This window comes from Geotrypetes seraphini, chromosome 8 (assembly GCF_902459505.1).
Source record: "Geotrypetes seraphini chromosome 8, aGeoSer1.1, whole genome shotgun sequence".
Taxonomy (NCBI): Eukaryota; Metazoa; Chordata; class Amphibia; order Gymnophiona; family Dermophiidae; genus Geotrypetes; species Geotrypetes seraphini.
In genome coordinates this window covers 79,036,330-79,059,970 of record NC_047091.1, presented here as the reverse complement: position 1 = coordinate 79,059,970, position 23,641 = coordinate 79,036,330, and the positions used below count along the sequence as shown (strand labels likewise).

The 23,641-nt window shown below is 44.5% G+C and overlaps 1 protein-coding gene across 2 annotated transcripts in view; it reads left to right on the top strand.

Annotated features, from left to right (window-relative positions):
* VEGFB (vascular endothelial growth factor B) overlaps positions 1 to 22,643 on the top strand; it is a 156,938-nt gene extending 134,295 nt beyond the window's left edge. The window contains exons 6-8 of one of the 2 annotated variants that reach the window (XR_004540350.1): positions 944 to 1,069; positions 7,335 to 8,069; positions 21,776 to 22,643. Coding sequence is in view for 1 of the 2 variants with exons in the window: in XM_033955046.1 (XP_033810937.1) it covers positions 944 to 1,069; positions 7,335 to 7,356 (148 nt within the window). In the remaining variant the exon portion in view is untranslated. Of the gene's footprint in view, positions 1 to 943; positions 1,070 to 7,334; positions 8,238 to 21,775 lie in introns of those variants that run through there. The other variant, XM_033955046.1, reaches the window with a different exon arrangement.
* The last annotated feature ends 998 nt before the right edge of the window (positions 22,644 to 23,641 follow it).

The following is a 23,641-nucleotide window of genomic DNA, read 5'->3' as shown; positions in this document are numbered from 1 at the left end:
TGGGGAAAATATATATCAAATGAAATGACACCCTAACTCTTCTTCCTTCTGTCACAACCTCCCAACCCACCCCTGAGGAAACTGACACCCTCCTATCACTGATCCCACCCTCCATGGATATAATAGGCTTTGTCCAAGACCTCTTGCAGGTATTTTCATAGCAACTGATTGCAAAATTGCCAATGGGATGTTATGATATTGCAGCAGAAGCAGACAGAAAAGTTCTTAGCAGACCTTTCTTCCTGCAAATCCTCTCCTGAATAACTAGATAAGTGCCCTAGAGGGTGGCTTCTCACAGCTTTCCTGAGATGTCTGCAACTTGCTGAGAGTCATGGAACTAGGTAATAGACAACTGTACTAGTTACTAACCTGCATGGATGTACAAGCTGACCCTCTTTCATGCTGACCTCTTAATAATGCAACTCCATCTACCTTTCCCTCTTGTGCCTTTGTCATCAAGATATATTAATGAAAATGAAGTAGTCTTTCTGTGTTCGGGGATTTGGTAATTGTTTTCTGTGTAGCTGTGCTCCCCCCCCCCCCCCCACCACCCCTCTTGCTCCACGGCTGTGGGAGGCAGACCTGTTCTGAGCTCTTTGGGGAAAACGGGAGAGAAAACGAATTAGATAAATGAATAGAATCCATCCAACAGAATTAACTTGCACACTTGTTTAGAACTTCTAGAAGAGAAAGGATCTTGTTCTGAAACTTTTTGATCTCCGATGTTAAAAGGAGTCAAGCACTTGTCCTAGAACACAAGAAATACTGCTCATAGAGTGCCATGACTCCCTGTACTGAGTGGACCGGCACTACATACCAACAGAGTCACGGCATCCTACTAGGTCTGAGACAGCCCTTGCGCAAGGGGATCTGGGCCATACCCTGAAGGTTTCTAGCATGCCAAAAGATGGCAGTGATTTTCACTCTGTGCTCCCTTCACTAGGTTACCCTGCAGTGAATGCCCAGACAGACGGCAGCAGCAGAACCCACAGACCTGCGAGTGCACCTGCAAGCGTAGTGTCCATCGTTGCCGAGCCAAGGGCCTGGAGCTGAATGTACATACATGCAGGTCAGTACTAGAATGCTTTCTATTACCCCTCCTACAGAACTAATATAACTTAGATTTATAGAAGGGGTGTGCGTGAATATAGGATATGAGTGTGCTTGTGGTGGAGATGTATTTGGGGGAAATGGAAGGGGTGTGGAATTTGAGGGGAGTATATGTGTGCAGGTGAATGAGCTTGTGATTGGAGGAATGTATGTGTGTGAGGGGGGGTGGGGGGGGTTGTGACTGGGCACCAGACCTGCCAGCTGGGCAAGGCCCTGCCCAGATCACAAGCGAATTGTTTAGCGCCTTCAAAAACCCTGTAGAAAGGAAACCAGTATTCTTCTATGTTTCAAAAGAGTCTCTGAGTTTTATTGAATACACAAACCCAAACATTATTTATCTTTGACTTTTCACCAAAAGATCCAAGGCATTGTCTCGCTTTATGAAACACAGTTCAAGGCACTCTTATATATTTGCAGTTCATAGCAGGAATCATGATATTTTCACAGTCCAAGTAACTTCAATTCAAAATTCCTGTTTGTAATTGTGCCTTATAAAGGGGCCCTTGGCCTGCTAGCTGGGCTAGGCCACAGTCTCTGCCAGCCGTATTCCTATTCCAATTTGGCAGCAGGAAAATGTCTCTACACAAAACTCTTTTGTAACTATTTTCTCATTTCCCTTTATGACACTCACAGCCCTGCCATAGCTAGAACCAGTCTGTGTGGAAACGTGCCTCCCATTAAATTAGATGACCCTGACTCCCACCCGTGTTTCCTTTTAGAAACCAGAAAGTCAGCTTTTAGATGCTTCTCTTCCTAATACCATCAGGGCATATTCCTGGCTTACCGGGGAAATATAATTACTCACATAATTTCCCTTTTTCCCTCAAGCACAACTTATGCCTTCCCAGCACTGCTTTCACACACACTTTTTCTTTCAAACCTCAACTCAGGATGACAACTTTAAACATAAACTATGGCAAACTTTAACTTCCTTTATTTCGCTTTTCATGCAATCCTCCTGCTTATAATACCCTTGTTCAGAAGTGCAATCCATATCCCACTCTAGGTCCTTAGTTTACTAAAGTGCGCTAAACGCATGTTAGTCTATGGACGCATTAGCATTTAGCATGTGCTAATTCGATTAGCACACCTTAGTAAAAGAGGGGGTAGGTCATTGGGAAAGAGATTATATTCTTCTGTTTCCATAAAATCAGTTTCCTACCTGTGGGTTAAAGGGCTACTTGGGGCTTGCTTCTAGTTTCCCCTCAGAGAAATATTTTTCTTTCCAATAAGGCTTAACTTTGAGTGCCAAACACCTGTCTTTCTGGCAGCTCTCTGCCCGCCCTTTCCTGCCAGGTACTGGTAAAGAAGCTTTGCTTTGTGAGGAGTTCGTCTGCCTGCTGAGAGGAGTTGCATGGTTTAGAGTTCTGAGCTGTGGATGCTCCTCCCTTCCCTGCACAGCTGAAGGGCATTTATTTACCTGCAAGGCTGGCCCATTCCCTCTAGGTCAGTGGTCTCAAACTCAAACCCTTTGCGGGGTCACATTTTGGATTTGTAGGTATTTGGAGGGCCGCAAAAAAATTAGTTAATGCCTTATTAAAGAAATGACAATTTTGCATGAGGTAAAACTCTTTATAGTTTATAAAACTTTCCTTTAACTGTTAAAAGGAAAGATATATAAACTATAAAGAGTTTTACCTCATGCAAATTGTCATTTCTTTAATAAGACATTAACTATTTTTTCTGCGGCCCTCCAAGTACTCTATTTTTTTCTGCAGCACTCACATTTAAAGTTCAATATCTTTTCTTTCTCAAAACTGGCACATTTCAATCACTAAATTGAAAATAAAATCATTTTCCTACCTTTGTTTGGTAATTTCATCAGTCTCTGGTTGCACTTTATTCTTCTGACTGTGCATCCAATACTTCTTCCCTTCTTTCAGCCTCCTGTATGCTTCCTCTCCTCCAGACTAGAGAGTTGCGCGGGGACAGAAATCCCACCCGTCCCCACCCGTCCCCGCCCAAGTCCCACCCGTCCCCACGAGGAATCCCACCCGTCCCCACGAGGAATCCCTCCGTCCCCACCCGTCCCCGTGAGGAATCCCCTCCGTCCTCGCCCGTCCCCGTGAGGAATCCCCTAAGTCCCCGCCCGTCCCTATAAACTTCAGAAATAGTTATTTCATTTAATTATGCTACTGAATTAAAGGGTCTGGTAGAAACCCATTTAAAAATAAACAAAAAGACTTTATTAATTTGGAAATATTAATTGGGAATAATACATACTTTGTAAACGGGTTTCTACCAGAGCCTCTTTTGTTTATAAATTTTTATCAACACAACTAATATACTACTTTATCCTGAAGCAAAAAAAAAAAAAAAAAAAAAAGAAATAGAATTCTTTGTTGCCTGGTTTCTGCTTTCCTCATGTTCTCATTCAGTTCCTTCCATCCACTGTCTCTCTTCCTTCTGCGTCTTCCATTTGCTCTGTTACTGTGCCTCTCCCTTTATCCCCCCTTCCAAATTGGTCTGGCACCCATCTTCTTCCCTCTGCTCCCCCCATAGTCTGGCATCTCTGTCTTCTTCCCTGCCAGCATCTTCTCCCCACTCTCTCTTCCCCATTTCCTTTCAGCGTCCTTCTCCCCCCCCCATCTTCCCCATGTTCTGTCAGCATCCTTCTCCCCCCTCTGTCTTCCCCATGTCCTTTCAGTGTCCTTCTCCCCCCTCTGTCTTCCCCATGTCCTTTCAGCGTCCTTCTCCACCCCTTTGTCTTCCCCATGTGCTTTCAGCGTCCTTCTCCCCCCCATCTTCCTCATGCCCTGTCAGCGTCCTTCTACCCCTTCTGTCTTCCACAAGTGCTTTCAGTGTCCTTCCCCCCCCCCCGTCTTCCCCATGGCCTTTCAGCGTCCTTCTCCCTCCTCCTTCTCTCCCGCCCCGGGTGCAGCACAGCCGGCCAGGTCCACTTACTTTTGTGGTGCTTCCCCGTCCGACTGACAACAGCCCCGGTCTGACAAACCTCCCTGCCCTTAACCGCGAATCTAAATTTCCTTCTTACAGCTGCTGTAAGAAGGTAATTTAGATTCGCGGTTAAGGGCAGGGAGGTTTGTCGGACCGGGACTGTTGGCGGTCGGTCGGGGAAGCGCCACAAAAGTAAGGGGACCTGGCTGGCTGGCTGTGCTGCACCGGGGCGAACCGCCCCCCTCCCTTGGTAGCCACTCGAGCCGCGAGGCTACTCTCCTTCTCCTTACCTGCCCTGCCTGCAGCACAGAGCCGAACGGAAGTCTTTCCGACGTCAGCGCTGACGTCGGGAAGACTTCCGTTCGGCTCTGTGCTGCAAGCAGAGCAGGTAGGGAGAAAAGCCGCGCGACTTAGTACATCCAGCCCCGCAGGAACCCCGCGACCCTCGGAGGCGTCCCCACGGGATCCCCGCGACCCTAGGGGGCATCCCCACGGGATCCCCGTGACCCGAAGGGGGAACCCGCGGGTCCCGCGCGATTCCCGTCGTCCCCGTTCCCGTGCAGCTCTCTACTCCAGACCTCATTCCCTCCCCCAACTTTTTCTTTCTTTCTCTGTCTGTCTTTCTCTGATTCCGTGCCCTATTTTTTGCTTTGTTTCTGGTTCCCTGTCCCCCCTCCTTTCTTCCTTCCTCCGTGCCCCATTTTTTGCTTTTTTTTCTGTCTCCCTGTCCCCACCCCACCTTCTTTCTTTCTTTCTTCCTTCCTTCCTTCCTTCCTTCCTGCCCTCCCCCATCCCACCACCGCCGTGGAATAGGCTGCTGCTGCTGCCGCTATCGTGAACAGGCCATCTCCCTGCTTCTCTTCTGCACAGGGCCGACCAACTCTCGCTGCCCGATGTCAATTCTAACATCGGGAAGGACGTTCCGGGCAGCCAGGCAGCGATTGGCTAGCCAGAACGTCCTCTCGATGTCAGAATTGACGTCGAGCCACCAGAGTTGGTCGGCCTTGCAGGGAAGAGAACAGTGGACCTCCCCCCACTTGGTATGCCACTGGAGCAGCAGCGTGTCTGGCCGGCTCGTTCGTTCAAAGCCGCGGGTGGCGGCTCTTTGCAAGATCCGCGTCTGAAGCCTCTCTGATGTTGTGACATCAGAGAGGCTTCCGAAGCAGGAGTGGGTAGCGCAAGGAGCCGCCAACCCATGGCTTTGAGCGAACGAGCCGGCTGCTGCTCCAAAAGGAAGAGAATGATGGCCTCCAGACCGCGGGCCGCAAATAAAACCTGGAGAGCCACATGCGGCCCGCGGGCTTGAGACCGCTGCTCTAGGTGCCTGAGGTTTCCCAGGACTACTAGTACCTCCCTTTTCATTGATCTGTTTGCCTGACAGCTTAGCTCTGGGGTCTTAAAGTCCCTCCTTGAGGGCCGCAATCCAGTTGGGTTTTCAGGATTTCCCCAATGAATATGCATGAGATCTATGTGCATGCACTGCTTTCAATGCATATTCATTGGGGAAATCCTGAAAACCCGACTGGATTGTGGCCCTCAAGAAAAGACTTAGAGATCCCTGGCCTAGCTGCTGGAACTGACTCAATCTTCCCTCTGGATGAGGAAAAGGAATAATAGGGTAAAGGGTTAGCTTTTGGTGCCTTCCCAATCCTGTTTTCTAGTTTCTATGTTCCCAAGGGAGCTTCATCTTTCTTAAGAGGCTTTATAGACTTGTCTCTCTCCTTGGGCACAGGCTTACTTTTAGCCTGTTCTAGTCTTAAATGTTGGATTTTTAGATGTCCCAACACACACAAGTCTATATGAGACAAAAATTCACAACACAACCACACTCTCAAAACGTTTTGCAGCACAGCAAACACACATACCATGTAAATGCTACCGAATGAATCACAAATAGTCTCCCAGAACAGTGCAGGGGTTAGCTAGCAATTGGTGAACAGGCTTAATATTGTGAAAATTATCACGAGGTAGGAAAAAGCCTCATATCCCCTCCTCCAACCCAACAAATGTTAAAATTGCAGATAAATAGGAGGCTTTATAGGGGTAAATGTAATCACTGGCATAAAAAACCTCCTCTATAATATTTCACTAAACCTGTACGTCCTGAGGCAGCTTTTTTGAAGCGAAACGCTGGCCATCGTCGACGTGTGGGATATTTCTTCTCAATACAACTAGCACTGTCCTGATGAGAACATTTAAGTACTAGTTGTTAAATTTCTTTCAAGTTTCCCAGTACATTGTGGACAACTCAGGGATTGATTGCATTGCACAAGGCTTTTTGTTTAGTGAAATATTATAGAGAAGGTTTTTTTATGCCAGTGATTACATAAAGTAGATTGAAAAGCTTGCAGAGTTTGAACTCGCTGATCAAGGTTATTAACTTTTTCTCCCTGAGCCTTCATTTCCTCCTGAAGTTTATCCAATCTCTGTTCTTGAATATTTACCAATGGCATAGTTTACATAAAGAGACTAATGCTATCCAAATAGACTCTGAAGTGATTTCAGCAGGTCTTACCAGAGGAGGGACTGGTGAAAAATGTCCTTCACTCGCTGAAATCTCAGCTACCTGCTCTGAAAATGCTGTCCCCGCCGAGGTAACCTGAGGAGTTGACAAGCCCTCCAGCTCCATTGGTGACGCTGCCCATCACTGTGGAGCCGCCGCTATTCCCCAGTCTCACGGTTGCAGAGGAGATGCAGGTCCCGCGGGGCTGAGTGATACTTCGCTCCTGAGAGCCAAAATCTCCCTCCAGTTCGGCTCAGCCGGTTCGCCCCGTGATGAAGATGTAAGGAATCGAATTATCTACTCCTGTCTCATTGAGGCTGACCCTGGCTGCCGGGCTGAAGCAGCTGCTCTGCCTCGTCTTTTTGGCATTTGAGTATGTAAAATTTCTGACTGAAATACAAAGAGGTTGCTGGGAAAATGGCAAAATCCTTAAGGGGGTTACTTTTGTTTGCCTCTCCCTGTATATAGGTACCTTATATGTTTTATTATTAATGTTTGTTGTCAAACCACCTAAAAGTGAGCAGAATATAAAACTAAAAATTCTTTCCCTTTTTGCTATAAGTGTAATTTTTTTAAATTTGCACCACTTTGATTGGACTTTTGACCAGAAATTGCTTTATAAATGTATTAAGTAAAATAACCCACACTATAGTGCCTTGTTCAGGCTGTGGTTAAATAGACGGTGCCAGGAATGAGAGGGATTATGCTGAGTTGGCATCTAGAAAACTATCCTCTCAATGCTGACAAACTATTTACTACTTAATAAAGAGCTCTGAATTCTTTTTGATGTGACTCTCATGTGTTCCATATCATCTTCCCTTTCCAGATGTGAAAAGCTCCGGAGATGATTTCTCCTACGCAGAGGGCAGGAGATTGGGAGGGAAGGTGAGAAAGCCCTGTGTAACCTGCTGGATTCCCCTTCTTCAGTCTTGGCACACTATGGCATCAATGGCCTTTGACACTGCAAGAAGCTATAGGTGTTGACAGCTCTACCCCACCCCAGAGCACTTGGAGCAGTGTTATAGATGAGCCCGTATTTCAGCCCTCTCCTTCGTCCCAGACCCTGCTATCCTGGAAGTTGGTATCTTATGCCCTAAACAACAAGGAACAATTCAAAAATGCCAAACAGGAATGTGCTGGACTGTTGTGGGAAGCTGCCTGGCAAACTGTATAGTTTGGATTGAGAAACCAAGGAATGCTGGATGCAGTTCTGTGGCCTGTCTGTGGGCTTCAGAACCATAGGGGAGCGTGAAGGGTTGTGGGAGATTCCAGGAAAATGGAAAGCAAACTAGAAGTGAAGCAGGAGGACCTCCTTGGAAACAGAACTGCATGGCAACCCTGGAGGACCTCAGATGCCTGATAAATTGGCCAAAATCAACAATCAAAGAAAATAAGGAAAATAAACTCTATTGTTTAGCAAGAGTTTTTTTTTTTTTTTTTTTTGTTCAAATAATATAAGCTTAAACAAACTTAAAGATGGGAGAGAAAAGCAAGTTCCTGCCTAGAGAATTGAAGGTGCAGTGGTATAAACTACTCATACCAGAATTCATGCAAGATGAAGGTGAGACACAAATAGACTGGGAAACAGGTTTTAGCCCATGCTTTTTTGTGATGGGGAAGAGGGAAGTTTTTGTTTAATTTATTATTGTGGCTGTGCAAATTCTCCTCCTTACATATTTCTTTTTGTTAGATTATTTTTTTTGTCCTCCTGTTTTCTTTGTCAAAGTAATAGCACAAGAAAAAACAAAGTTCTATTAACTTGGTTGAAGAATGGAGCGGCAGAAGAAAAGTAGAAAATCTGCTAGAAAGGGGAGATGACAAAAGAGATAAACATTTTTAAAAGGGTGTGGTGCAACCTAGTGCTAGAGGCCCAGGGAATGGCTCTTTAGGATGAGAAGGGCAGAGCCTGAGGCCAGGGCCAGCCACATAGAGACTTCCAATCCAACTGAATAAGCCATATAGGATATAGTGTGGGGAGGCAGGAGTTGAGAGGCTATAATATTTTCACTTCCTCTTCCTATCTTATGCAGCTTGAGTCTAGAATTTTCCATGATATCTGGGAAAGACCTAGATGGTCCTAGTTTGAACTTTTCTTATTCAAGCTTTCTAAGCAAAATTCACATGGAGATAAAATGGTGGGTCCGGGCCACAGCACCTTATCACATGCCTTGCTAAATAGCATGTCCAGTTCCAGGAAGAAAGGTTTTCTGAGGACAAGCCCTAGTAGACGGATAGTTTTCCATTGGAACTTGCACAAGAAAAAGCCTTCCCAGCTTAGAAATATTCTGGAAGCTTTTTAAGGGCTCTGTTGAGCAACTATGCAAGTTCCTCATTTTAGGGGCATTTTCAAAACATTAAGACATCCATAAAACCAGCATAAATTGCCACTTGAGCGTCCTACTCTCCAGGACATCCAAGTGCCAATTTTTGAACCCATCTTTCTGGATAGCTTGCGAGTTATTCTACCCGCTGTGCACCCAGAACTACAGGGGGGCGCGTAGGAGGTATATTATGGGCCAGTTTAGACTTGGATGTCTTGCAATAATAATCAAGCCTTTTCTAAGGCATCCTGGACAGAACTTAGATGTTGTGAGCTAGACCTGCTATAAAAACATCTAAATGCCAAGAAAGTACCCAAACTGACCCAATGACCACTTTAGGGATTAAGTAATTACCCCCACACACATACCCAGTAGTGACTGACACCCCTCCCATCCCCCCCAAATCTGAATGAAACAGTACATACCTATCTATAGAACAGTAGCACCTGGTATGGGAAAGCCTAGTAGAGCCTGGTGAGTGGGCTAGTAAGCCATAGAGAGGAGGACTGATGCCCATAAGCCACTCTAACTACTACATTTATGGTGGAAAGTGTGAGGTCACCAAAACCTACAAAAATCCTACTATACTATCATATCAGTGTCACCTGCAGCCATAAGGGCTATTGGGGTAGTAGACATGTGGGTATAGTAGGTTTTGAGGTTCACCATAGATTTGAGGGGAATAATGATGAGATGTACTTCTGACATCCTTTATGTGAAATTCACAGTAGTGCCGTCTAAGGTGCCCCATTTCTCTATTGGTATGTCTATGTAGCCAGTCCATTACAATGCTGGCTCCTTCCACATCCAAATGGTCTGGATTAGGACGTTGTGAACTTGGCCGGTTTTGTGGTCAAAAATGACGAATAAAGTTGGAGGTCCTAAGGGTTGGATGTCCTGGCAGTCAAGATGTCTAAGTAGACAATTTTCAAAAAACAAATTAGACGCCTTACGATGTTACCAGATTTGAAAATGGTCATTTCTCCGCCTCCGAATTTGGACGGCTTGCAGGAAACATACAAAGTTGGATTTAGATGTCCTATCAAAAATGTTCCTCCACTTCATACAAGACTTTATTCTCATTTTCCTGAGGAGTTATTCAAACCGCCCTGTTTGGGTACAAACTTCCCAGACTGGGTTGTGAGGGTTTTCTTGTTTTTTTAACCAAAGTCAAGTCATTTGACATGTCATAGAAAAAAAACTATCAGCAGATTGAAAAGTGTGAGCAGTGCAGCAAGATCATATCTGATATAGATCTCCATAACTAGTGCTTACAATATCTTGGGCCTGATCACAAACCCTCGCAATATTATTTGTGCTTGCTGATGACAAAGCAGTATAAAAAGATGTTTAGTTCAGCAGTCCATCGATATCAGCATTGGCGGCATCAGTCCTGAAGGTTTTCATTCAGACACTGGGGATGTACTAGCATCAAGTGTACAATCATCACCCTCAACTGTGAGCATTGATAGAGACTACTGGAAATTATTTTATTTTACTTATTTATTTTATTTATATCAATTTACTAATAACCTCTATGAATAGCCTCAAATAATTTACATACACAACTTTAAAACATATATATCTAATAAAAACATCCCAGGCAATATTCAGCCCATAGAGGCCATTGTTTTTAAAATGCTGACCACCATGGGCGGAATTAGGCATTGTCATTCAATGCCAGGCATTGACATTCAATGCCAGGCATTGACATTCAATGCCGGGTCTTGTGGGCAATGACTATGTCAGAAATTACTCAGCTGGGATCTGCATAAGGGTATCTGGCTATGATTTGACTCTTCCTTCCCTCCCCTTCTGATTCCCCCTCGGAATATCAACATTCTTCTCCTCCAGATGCCCTTGGATCTATCTGCCTGATCCCTTGTGGTCTAGGGGGCAACAGGAGCAATGCACACTCACTCCTGTCCGTCACCAATGATTCTTCAAAATGGCTGCCATGACCTCTAATGGCAGCCGCATGGTATTTCAGTACTAGAAGCATTTGGGAGCATTCCAAAGCGCCTTTGTGTGTATTCTCATTGACCATTGTCTGGAGGCACCAGCTAAGTCTAATACAGTAGTATAATAGAGGTCAACTCCAAGGGAAGGTAGATGGGGAAATGAAAATACTCATCCTTCTGTTCTCAGAGAACACCTTTTACAGATGAGTAACCTTGCTTTCTCCAAGGACAAGCAGGGTGTAGTGATTTCACTGATAGGAATCCTTCGCTAACAGGCTGTCTTAAAAGAAAAAAAGGGGAAGCACAACTGAGGTCTGCAAACTGATCAAACTGAATATCATCTTTTACTTTATTGTTTATAGTCTGGAACAGAAATAAATGGGCATACGGGAGTTGAATTCTAGACCCAAATGAGTTCTGAAAGACTGTCTTACCAAACCAGTTGTGAGATGTGAATGTATTGGCTGAAGACCAAATTGAAACCCTTCAGATTTCCTCTATGGAGGTTGACCTCAAGTGCGCTACCAACACAGCCATGGCATGACCCTGCAGAATCAGCCCAGCCTGGCTATAAATAAAGGAGATGCAGTTTATGAGCCAGTTCAAAAGAGTGTGTTTACCAATGGCAGCTCCTATCCTATTGGGGTCAAAAGAAACAAAAGGTGGGCTTTCTATGGGCTTTAGGCTGCTCCAGATAGAAGGCCATGACGCTCTTATAGTTCAGAGTGTGCAGTGTGCTTTTGCCTTCATGAGCATGTGGCTTTGGGAAAAGTGTTGGCACTGTCCCTTTGGAAGTAGAAGGAACCAATCCACCAAAGATGGATTAAATCTGCATACCAAGGTAATCTCACAATGCAAAGCTACCAGAACCACAGGGAATGGGTGGGTCACAATTGTTTGCAGTACTCAACTAATGAGAGGCCAGGAAGGAAACACATAGAGGGGCTCCTGCTTGGACCAGCATATCTATCCCTGCCAACCCTACCACTGCTTTTCACCTGAAGAGAAGACAACATTTCAGTTACTTCAGAATGGCCATCAGGTTGAATACTGGGACACCCCAGTGGGCCACTATGAGCTGAAAAGCTAAGTGGCTCAACACATACGCCCCCAGGTCTAAGGTCCTGTGACTGAGGAAGTATACTAGCACATTATACATTGCTGAGGTCATTGTAAGGTGGTGCTCCACCCAGCTGTTCAACCAATGGATTCCTTGAGCCACTAATTTTGCTTCTGGTGCTACCCTGCATAGTAACAAAACCTACTGCTGAACTATTGTCCAAGAGAAACCACACTGCCTTCCACTGGATCAGGGACAGGAAGCCATGAAGTGCCAGTCTGATAGCCTTCACTTCTAGCTGATTGATGGTCCAGGAGACCTCTGTCACTAACCAAGTTCCTGCAGGGAACAGCCCTTGCAATGTCCCCTACCCCAGCTTCTGAAGCTTGCTTCTATCATTACCAACATCCACTCTTCTGGAGCCAGGGGAGCTTCTCTCAGAATATGAATTGGGATGTCCCACCATTGTAACTGATTCTAGAAAAAGTGCTAAGACCGGGGGCTCCACCAAGACAGGGAAAGGAAAGGGGATGGGACTTGATATACAGCTTTTATGTGGTTACAATCAAAGCAATTTACATATTATATACAGGTACTCATTTTGTACCTGGGGCAATGGAGCATTAAGTGACTTTCCCAGAGTCATAAAGAATTGCAGTGGGAATCAAACCCAGTTCCCCAGGTTCTCAGGCCTCTGCATTAATCACTAGGTTACTCCACTCCATACAGCAATGCTTTCTGGAGAGGTCACATGTGACTCCAGACCTATGTGTTTACCCAGCTATTGTGGCCAAGAGCTGGAGGTAATCCCACATCCTCAGGGTCCTCTGAGCATAGAACTCCTTTTTTCTGACACTGGATCTCGATAATCCACTTGTGGTTCAGAACCACTGATCTTTGGAAGGTGTCAATTTGCACCCCCAGGTACTGCAACTCATGAGAAGGAACCAGATAACTAATGAGGTAATTGACTACCCACTTCAGCCATTCTAGCACCTAGACGACTCTGGTTGCAGCTGACTTGGATTCTTTCACCAAACTGACCAGAATCATCTAGTTGTCCAGGTATGTGTGAACTCAGATTTCATCCTTGCAGAGAAAGGCAGTAATCACCACCATGACCCTGTAAAATGTCTAGGGAACAGTGGCCAACTTGAACAGAAGGATCATGAGCTGAAAATATCTGACCAGAATGCAGAACTGCAGATGAGAATGTGAAAAAATGCTTCAACCAAGTCCAAGGATATGAAAAACTCTCCCAGAAGCACTGAGGCCATAATGGCATGCAAGGTCTCCATATGGAAGCACAGAACCCTTTCAAGTCCAGTGTAGGAGAGAAGGACTCTCCTTTTTTGCTGCCCACAAAGTAGATCAAATAGCACCCTAGAGACTGCTTCTCAAGTGGCATTGGATCTGAAGCCCCCAGTCAGAAGAAGGGTTTCTTTCACCATCCAATGGTTGAAAGGTGAGCCCCAGGAAGATTCCATAAAGGTGTCTGAAATAAGTTCTGCAAATTCCAATGTGTAACCTTATTGGACAACCTCCAGGACCCACTGGTCTGAAGTAATAAGGTCCACTTTCAGAAAAAGAGGCTAAGTCATCTACCCACCTGTATCAGCCTAAAAGGGACACCTTGACCTTTATTAGAGGCCTTGAGTAAAGGAGGGATTGGTTGATCTTCCACCATTATAGGCACTCTTTACTATCTAAAAGAGTTGGCCCGTCTGTTCCTTGGTAGTTAAGCTCCCAGCTACTTTCGGCAAGGAGTGAAAGTCCCAGTTCCAGAGCTGATTCTTGCTCACTAAGGCCCTTGCACACTTCTCACCTTGTCCTCATAGAGGCACAATGGGCACATCTCATCCAGCCCCTTCACTAGCTTCTCCAGTTCTTTGCTGAACAGTAAGTGCTCCTTGGAATGCAGTTTGTTTAGATATGTCCAGTGCTGAAGTCAGAGCCACTGTTGGGCCACCACCACTGAAGCCACAGATCACAAGCCAAAGTGGAATAGATCATACAACATGGCAGGCAGAAATGCCAGCCTGGACTTCAATTATGTTATTTCTGGAGAGTTGAGAAACTGCTGTGTTCAGCAAAGGAATGCTGTTACCACATAACACAAATGGCAGCTTATACCCTGAGAGCAGATGCCCTGAATCTCTGTTTAAGGGGTATCTCCACCTTTCTGTCACATGGGTTCTTGAAGGTTGATCTGTCCTCTACTAGGATGGTGGTTTATTTGGTCACCACTGTGACCAGCTACAAGTTCTCTGTGGACAGCGAGCAAAGCCAAGCCATCAGCTTGGAGCTCCAAAGGACTAAGTCTGGGGCTTCCCTTGTCCAACAAGACATGGTGAAGTGGAAAACCCTTTGAGGATTTATAGTGCTCTTCCAGGATGTAATCCCCATTTGTGGACCCTTCCTGAGACAATGCAGACAATCTCCTACCAGAAAAGGCACAGTACAAGAGATTTATCCTCTTCACCTGGAGAGATCTCTCCAGACTCCATGGAGTTTGAGCAACCCAGAGACAAAGGCTTGATAGCCTTGTTCTCTGAGTTGGCATCGTCAAAGGGAGCCGGATCTGGGATTCAGGCTTGCTCCACTTCAGAGTCCTCACTAAGATGCTTATACAAAGGGGGGTAATCGAACCCCAACCATCCCAGTGGGACCCTCAGAATGGACCTTAACTATAGGTTCCAGACTCTGCCAATCCACCAGGGCCTGACACATGCTGTCTGAAATTGATGCCAGCAGCAGAGGCCCCAATGGAACTTCTCTCAGTGGAGGGGGGTATAGGTATCTCCCTGTGTAGGAGATGGCTGGCTCAGTTCCAAAATAGCTGCCAGTCCCACCAAAACCCATGTGTCTATTGGTACCAGTTCCAGAGCAGGAGAGGAGGGCATCAAGAATTAGCCCACATACTGCTGTAGGCTCTCCAAAGAAGCCCCGCCATAATTAGGGAACAATGAGCTGGCAGCTGCCACAAGCCTCACAACATTTGATTGGCATAATGTATCTTCCTCCAACAAGCCATGGACCTAAAAGGTTCAGGGATCCCCCTTGTCTGACAGGATCGACAGTACCATTTCATCTCCATGCAGCCCCAAAGTCTCTGCTTCTGTTTATTTTTTTCTTTTAACAAATTTTATTCAAGGGGCAACTCTTGGTAGGAAAACTTCATTTAAAAAAAAAGATCCTGAGGTACTCTGGGGAGAGGGGTTCCCTTTAGTTGTGTCCACAGACCTGGTGGCAAGGGCTATGTAGGACCTATGCCAGCCCATTGGTGAGGGCTCAGAGCAACAGAGGGCAAAAATGTATCTCCTACTCAACATGTAATAAATAGAAATAAAACAGAAAAGAAGATGAAATCTTTTGTATTGGACTAAATGCATTTTTTAATTAGCTTTTGAAGACAATGCCGCCTTCTTCAGATCACAAATGAGCAAATGTTGACAAATATCAGGATATTTAAGTGAAACATAAAAGTATTCCAATGATAGTCCATGCAACTCAACCAGAAAAGGGTCAGTGGGCCTATTTCAGGGAGGCAAGCGACCTTGGGATTCTACTACTGTGAACTGTGACTGTATGAGTCAGATCTAGAGAAAAAAAATCCAGCTGCACCCTTCCAACTGGTTTGGGCTGGTTTAGTAGAAACAAAAAGGAAAGGAATTTTACTTCAAGTCACCAAAAAAGGAGGACTCTGTCCCATTCTAGACCTAAACAAGTTCAACAGAGTTTCCCTAGGCACCTTGTTTCCATGTTATCAAAAGGAGACTGTATGCTTCCTTTAGGTCCAGAGAACATAACAACTCAATACAGATAACCAGGGATATTTCAGATTTTTAATAGGGAAACTATTTTTCATTCCACATACTGCTTTTTGTCCTTGTGTCAGTTCTATGTGGATTTACAAAATACCTAATCATTTAACCCATGTATCTACCTAAACTAGGAATGTAAATGTTTTCCTATCTGGATGAGTGTGTGGTCAAAAAGCTATCTCATGAAGGAACTCAGAGATCCATGGGCATAACGATACAGTAGTCATAAAGGTTCATCATACATTACCCAAAGTCAAATTTTTTCAATTTTATATTTATAGATTTCCAGACATCCAAAAGTCACATTTGAGTCCATCACCTCAATCGGAATTCATAGGAGCTCTGCTAGACATGACTCAAGCAAAGTCCTTTCTTCCATGAGAAAGAACCACTGCCTTGGTGTGTGTGGTTAGGGAGATTCAATTAAGTCAGCCGATGGGCCACACGGTCATGATGGTGCATGTGACTTCCTTGGCATACCTCAGGATTAGTAGACTCAAGCTACTAAGATTACAGGGTGTAGTCACCAAATCTATATGAGACTCTCTGTCCTGGTGAATGAAACAATCCAATCTGGAAAAAGGAATCTCCCCCCCCCCTTTCAAATTACTTTCATAAAAATTATCCTCACTACAGATATGTCCAAACTAAACTAGACACTCAGGAGAAATATCATCTGATCAATTTCTTGGAGTTAAGGGCTATGCTGAATGCTCTAAAAATCTTTAGGAGATTGGTTTGACAACAAAATAATCCTAGTCTGAAAATACAGATTGCCATGTGCCACAACAAGTAGGGAGGAATAGGGTCATCCTTCCTGCGGTGGGAGACTGTCAGGATGTAGAACTAGGCCATTTCTCATAGGATGACTCTCAAATCCACATACTTGGCAGGGAAAAACAAGTTCCTAGTGGACAAGCAGAACCCAGTACTCTACCACCACACAAATGCTCTCTGGACTCAGGAGTTAAAGGGTAAAGGGTCATGGACTTAATATATTGCCTTTCTGTTGGTACAAAAGTATATACAGTAGACTCTGTTAACTGGAACTCAATTAACCAGAACTCTCAAGCAACCAGATAAAAATCTAAGAAATACTGTAATACTTTAAATAAAAATGAAAATAAAATCAATTTCTGATAGAAATTTAAGTATAAACTTGGCATGCCACACATGAGTATGCCCAAGCTTTGCCTACTACATGTCCAGTAGTTTATCTGGAATAGTTTATGGTATGGCATAGTATGGGATATATAGTATAGTTAGGCCAATTTTTAATAATAACTCTCAAGCAACCAGAAACTACATTTATCTAGCATTTATTAATCCCCATGGGTGTCGGTTAACTGAGAGTCTACTGTACATGTACTTTTTCTGTCCTCATGGGTTTATAATCTATGTTCTGTAATGGATGGTTAAGTGACTTGCCCATGGTCACAAGGAGCAGCAGTGGGAATCGAACCCAGGTCCACATTAGCCATTAGGCTACTCCTCCAAGGAACAATCTTTTCCAAGTGGGGCACATCTATGGTGGATCTTTTCCTGGCTGCTCCAGAACAGAAGCACATTGCAGACTAATCTTGTATGACATCCTCTTATAATGGAAGAGGATCTATAGAGACGTCTCTTTTAAAACTCAAAATAAGTTGTAGCTCCTGGGTTTAATATTAGATTTTGGATTTAACTCATGCCACTCTCAATTGTTGCTCAATGTAAGTTACATTTGGGTTTACTAAGTATTTCCTGCCCCTGGATGGCTTATAATCAAAGTTTGTACCTGAGGCAACAGAGGGTTAAGTCACAAGGAGCCACATAGTAAATGACAGCAGATAAAGACCTGAACGGTCCATCCAGTCTGCCCAATAGTCATACTCATTATACAGTATATTTGTGGTTAAATTATCTTTTCTTTAATATTTCTGGGCAATAGACCATAAAAGTCTGCCCAGTACTGGCTTTAGATTCCCACTGCTGGAGTTGCTATTGAAGCCCACTCCAGCCTATCCTAACCATCCTGTCACTAGAGCCTCTATCAAAGCCCTCCCCAGCTCATCCTAAACCAGGGATGTCAAAGTCCCTCCTCAAGGGCCGCAATCCAGTCGGGTTTTCAGGATTTCCCCAATGAATATGCATGAGATCTATTTGCATGCACTGCTTTCATTGTATGCTAATAAATCCCATGCATATTCATTGGGGAAATCCTGAAAAACCCGACTGGATTGCGGCCCTCGAGGTGGAACTTTGACACCCCTGTCCTAAACCAAATCACCATATATGGGACTCAGACCATACAGGATTGCCCAATACCGGCCTTACTTTGTTTATACCATTCATTTTCTAATTAGACATCTGTGTTCATCCCATGCTTTTTTGAATTCCGTCACCATTTTCATCTCCACCACCTCCCTTGGGAGGGCATTCCAGGCCTCTACACCCTCTCCATGAAAAAGAATCTCCTAACATTACCACCCTGCAACCTCATTTGCGGGGTGGCAGACTTGAACTGGCTTCCCTGGTTCTCAGCCTGTGAAGAAAGCCCATAGGCTGGGCATCCCACTGGTGAGGACATGACATCCTGCTTATTGTTAGAGAAAAGCAAGTAAGTTACTTACCTATAGCAAGTTGTTACTATGGACAGCAGAATACAAATCCAACCCCTCCTAAGAGTTGATTCAACACTCAGATTTTCAAAGACTGAAGAGGTCCCACACAACAGTGGGAGCTTCTACATATGTGTGCAGTGCCTTTCAACTTTCTAAACTGAGAAGACTTTTTCTCATCTGTGTTCCATTCAATGACATCGCTCTTCTGTGAGGACTTGCATCCTGCTCTCCACAGAGAACATCTGCTACAGATAAGTAAGTTGTTTTGGTTTATTTATTAATTTTTTTGCAATCCTGCATAGGGTTGAGAAGGTTCTTCTTCTGCTGCATTCACTGTATGGCAAACACAAGGGCTGGGCTATATTACCACCATGGATATTACCTGTTTTGGGCCATGTTCAACCTTCCCAAGAAGAAAGGTAGGAGTAGGAACACCGACAGTGCCTAGAGACTACAAAGGCCTGTCACTGCCTCCACCATAACAGCTACAGAGCTGCCAACTTATCCAGTTCCACTAAGGATATTTTATGCCAGCCTTGGTTTTCAATTTGCAATCCCACTACAGTATGGTATTTTATTATCACAATGATTTTTCATCATCAAAAATTCAATTTGATGCAGTGGACCAAAATCAGGATTGGATCAACCTGTTTGGTCGACTATTAAGTTTTCTATAGTAAATGTATGTTCTATTTACATGCACTGCCTTCATTGTATACAAATAGATCTTATGCATATTCACTGCAGTAAGCCATGGCCTTGAGGACCACATTTAAGTTTTTCCTGGATAAGACATCAATGAAGGGCAAAGTCTTCCTGGAAAGAGAGGGGCAGAAGATTTGGAGTGACACATATTTCACTAAGTGACTCAGCTCGGTCGACAGGTTAGAGAATGACATGAGAACATAATTTGTCCCTGTCCCTGTCCCTGTGGATAACTGCAGGAAACCATCCCATGTCATTCTTTAGTGTCCATCTCAACCTCAGTCCTTCTACACCAGCATTCTTCAATATAAGGCTTGAGGGTCAGTGGCTGAGCCTATTCATACTCTAATTCTTCCTCCTTAAAGAACGACATGGGGATGGCTTCCCACAGTTAACCGTGGAGACGAAGACAGGGACAAATTCTGTTCCCGTGTAACCTCTTTTGTTCATTTATACTGTAACCTGTATTTCCCTCAAGAAAAATGTGAAACTATAAATCTTTCATACATGGGGAAGGAGGGCATTTTAAACCAGGACAGGGAAAAAATGGAGTCAGCTGTAATTATTGTTATTAAACAAGATCACCGTCTTAAGCCATGTCAATCCTGACAGACTGATCCAATTCTTGTTTTATCTCACTAAATGCATGGGCTCATGGTTTTCTTATTTCCATAAAGAAATGAGAACTATAGATTCATAGATGCAATGTGGTAAGACCAGAGATGGATGAGCTTGTCCGGATGGACCAGGTCAGCTGCTGAATCTCAGGGCCTGAAGCACAGAACGCTGGCAACCCAGTGGAAAACACCAGGCTGGCAGTGATTTTCATTTTCTGTTTATGCTGAGAACTGTGGTGAAAGGGGAAGGAACTGTGCCTGGTGCCTGCGCACAAGAGGTGAGCGGTAGGTGCAGCTCTTGTGTGCAGGCCCAGAAGTAGAGCCACAATATGTCCAGATTTCCCCAGACATGGCCTCCTTTTGAGGACATATCCAGGGGTCTGGACGGCTTTTCAAAATCCAGCACTTCGGGTTTTGAAAATAAATCGTGTTGGGAGGTTGCATGCGTGGATGCAATGCAGTGACATCACAAGCATGCATAGGCAGCGGGGGTGGCGCTGGGGCATAATGGGGAAGGGATGGGTGGAACTGGGCGGGCCTGAGAGCGGGTCTAGGGGTCTGGATTTTACTGATGTAAAATCTGGTAACCCTACCCAGAAGAGTGCAGGGTAGAGAATGACACGGTGACAAATTTTTCCACGTCCCCGCAGGAATTCATTGTCGCGTCCCCATGAGTTCTTTGCCTGACCCTACCCCATTACTGCAAGCTCTGTCCTCATCTGCATAAGCCTCAAACCCTTTAAAATCATAAGTAGCAACATTCTAGGTCTCAGACTGTGATGTCATAATGCCCCATTCCACCAATGCCTAAGCCCCGTCCTCATCTGCACAAGCCTCAAACACTTTAAAATCATAAGTAGCAACATTCCAGAGCTCAGATTGTGATGTCATAATGCCCCATTCCACCAATGCCTAAGCCCTGTCCTCATCTGCATAAGCCTCAAACCCTTTAAAATCATAAGTAGCAACATTCTAGGTCTCAGACTGTGATGTCATAATGCCCCATTCCACCAATGCCTTAAGCCCCGTCCTCATCTGCACAAGCCTCAAACACTTTAAAATCATAAGTAGCAACATTCCAGAGCTCAGATTGTGATGTCATAATGCCCCATTCCACCAATGCCTTAAGCCCCGTCCTCATCTGCACAAGCCTCAAACACTTTAAAATCATAAGTAGCAACATTCCAGAGCTCAGATTGTGATGTCATAATGCCCCATTCCACCAATGCCTAAGCCCTGTCCTCATCTGCACAAGCCTCAAACACTTTAAAATCATAAGTGTTTGAGGCTTGTGTGGTAAAGGCAGAGCTTACAGGAATGGGGCAGGGACAGCGATTAAACTCTCGGGGACTGGACAGGAAAATTGAGTTCCTGTGGGGACGGGGACAAATTTGTCCTCATGTCATTCTCTAGTGAAGGCTGTGATCACCAGAACTCCTAGCTTCCAGCAAGCAGCAACCTGGGGGAAAACCCACGACTTTGCAGTTACAGCCAAAGCTCTTTGCTATGGCAGAAGTTCAGAAGACTTTTTTTTTTTTTTTTAGTTTCACAGTGTGATTTGGACACAGCTGTTATGTATGTTTTGTGTGCATGTGTGTTCCACGCCTATCGTCAGGATGCAGCTATTAGGCATGAGACACATCTTGGAATACGAACGAGAATCTGCCTTTACAACCGTGAATAGCAAAAAAACAACAGCAAAGGTGACCAATGGTGTTCAGTCTCTTTTTATTGTGATTGACTCGACACGATCGTGTTTCGGCCCACAAGGGGCCTGCCTCAGGAGTCTTGTAGTTAAGTCATGATAGACAAAATCACAATGCTCTTTTACTCGTCATGGAAAGTACTACTCCGTATAAAACCTGCATATGCGGCTGAACTGCTAGCTTGAAGAACCGTGGGCTGCTGTCCGTGCCAGATTTCCTCTACATAAAAAGAGGACACCTGGTCCCGCCCCCAGCTGTGCCTCATGCTGCTTCCAGCTCCATCCTGTTCTGCCCCCAGCTCCGCCCCCACACAAACCTCCCCGAGCTCAGGACTGTGTCTGTGTATGCACGGACGTCAACACAATGAGGAAAGGCAGGAGAGGGGAGATATGATAGAGACTTTAAATACCTATGTGGCGTAAATGTGCATGAGGTGATAAGAGTAATCTAAGGAAATACTTTTTTTACAGAAAGGGTGGTAGATGCGTGGAACAGTCTCCCGGAAGAGGTGGTGGAGACAGAGACTGTGTCTGGTTTCAAGAAAGCCTGGGATAGGCACGTGGGATCTCAGAGGAAGAGATAATGGTTACAGCGGATGGGCAGACTGAATGGGCCATTTGACCTTCATCTGCCAACATCATTGCATTGACATACGTGCATGCGCAGATGCCCTCCAGATGCGGCCCTGAGGTCAGGGACTTCCAAAACCTGGACACACTGCTGGGTTTTGGGAATCTCTCCGGGCACTCGGACAGTCCTTTAAAAAGAGGACCTGTCCGGGTTTTTCTGGACATCTGGTAACCCTAAGTCTTACTTCCACAGTAAGCTTTTGTGTATCAGGCCCTCGGAGAGGTCTTGCTGATTACTGAAGTTCAACAGTTTTATGTCTCTCAGCTTCTTTCCCCTCCTGGTATGCCTATTGATACCTTTGCCTGCATTTGTCTTACTTTTCTTGCATTTGTTTCATGGTGAAAGGTAGTACTAAGCCTAACATACAAGAAAATGGAACAGAAAACCAGAAATGGAACCTTGTGCTGTTATGCCTTATTTAAACATGGATTATCTTTGTATTGCTTGTACTTTTAATTTAATACTCACAAAAGATCTGTCCAAGGGCAGAAGACCTTTCCTGCTCCCTCTCAAGAGTTTGTAAATGATTTTTTTAACCTTGTACCTAAATATTTTACAGATGTGAAAAGCTGTAGAAAGTATTTTGAAAATGTTTCTGTAAAGTTACTGCCTATCTTATACATATATAATATAATATATATATATATAAAAATATAAATATTATTAGATAACATACAGAGCACAAACAATTAAACAGTCCCCCAGTAATTGCTTGTTTTCTCTCTTTACGTGGTATTTGTTGAGAATTCTGACTGAATGGGAAAGTGATCCTTTCTTCTACCGCAGAAAATTGAACATTGTGCCATAGATGAATGGAAACTGTCTTTGCCAAAAGGGTCAGTGGAGATTTGCCACTTTGGTGCTCAGATAGAAAATTAGCTGTGATCTTAGAATGCTTTGAAAACTAATCTGAATCCCATATGAGATACATAGACGGGTGTATGCACTTCACACCATCACTCAATATTGCCTAGGTATCAGTGTACACTTTTAGCTGCAAAAGTCAATGTTCATGAATGGGAATCTTACAAAATATATGTGAACAGTTAACCTAATCTAATCTTTGCATTTATAGATTGCCTTATCCCCAGTGTCGTAGGCCCAAAATGGTTTGAAAAAAAAAATAAAAATGAACAAATATACCCCCCTTTTACTAAATCAGAGTAGAGGTTTCTACTGCGGCCTGGAGTGCTAAATGCTCATAAAATTCCTATGAGCATCGGAGCTTTTAGCGCCCCAGGCCACAGTAGAAACCTCGACTGCAGCTTAGTGAAAGAGGGCCATAAAAGCTAGAATTGATCCAGAATTTTGAAACATATCAATTTTTAAGGGGCTCTTTTACCAAGCCAGTAAAGAAACGGCTTTAGCACACCCTTACAGGGGTCATTCTCACATGCGGAGGCCATTTTTACCAATTTTTCATATTAATGGCCTGTGAATGTGTCAAGCGGTTACCTTCTGTCTCTTCACCACCACCAGGCACTTCTGGTCTTTTCCTTCTTCCATCAGGTTCTTCTACATGCTTCAATACCCTACCTTCTTTAAAATATAACCAGGCTTCTCGAAACACTTCCCTGGTTTCTCTGGCTGCTAAAGATCGCTCCAGCCTCTGCTGATCCCTCTGGTTGCCACTGGGTCCTCTCCAACCCTCATTGGACTTCTGGCTCTTCTGGCTGCTTGCTGTATCATTAACAGTCTTTCTACTG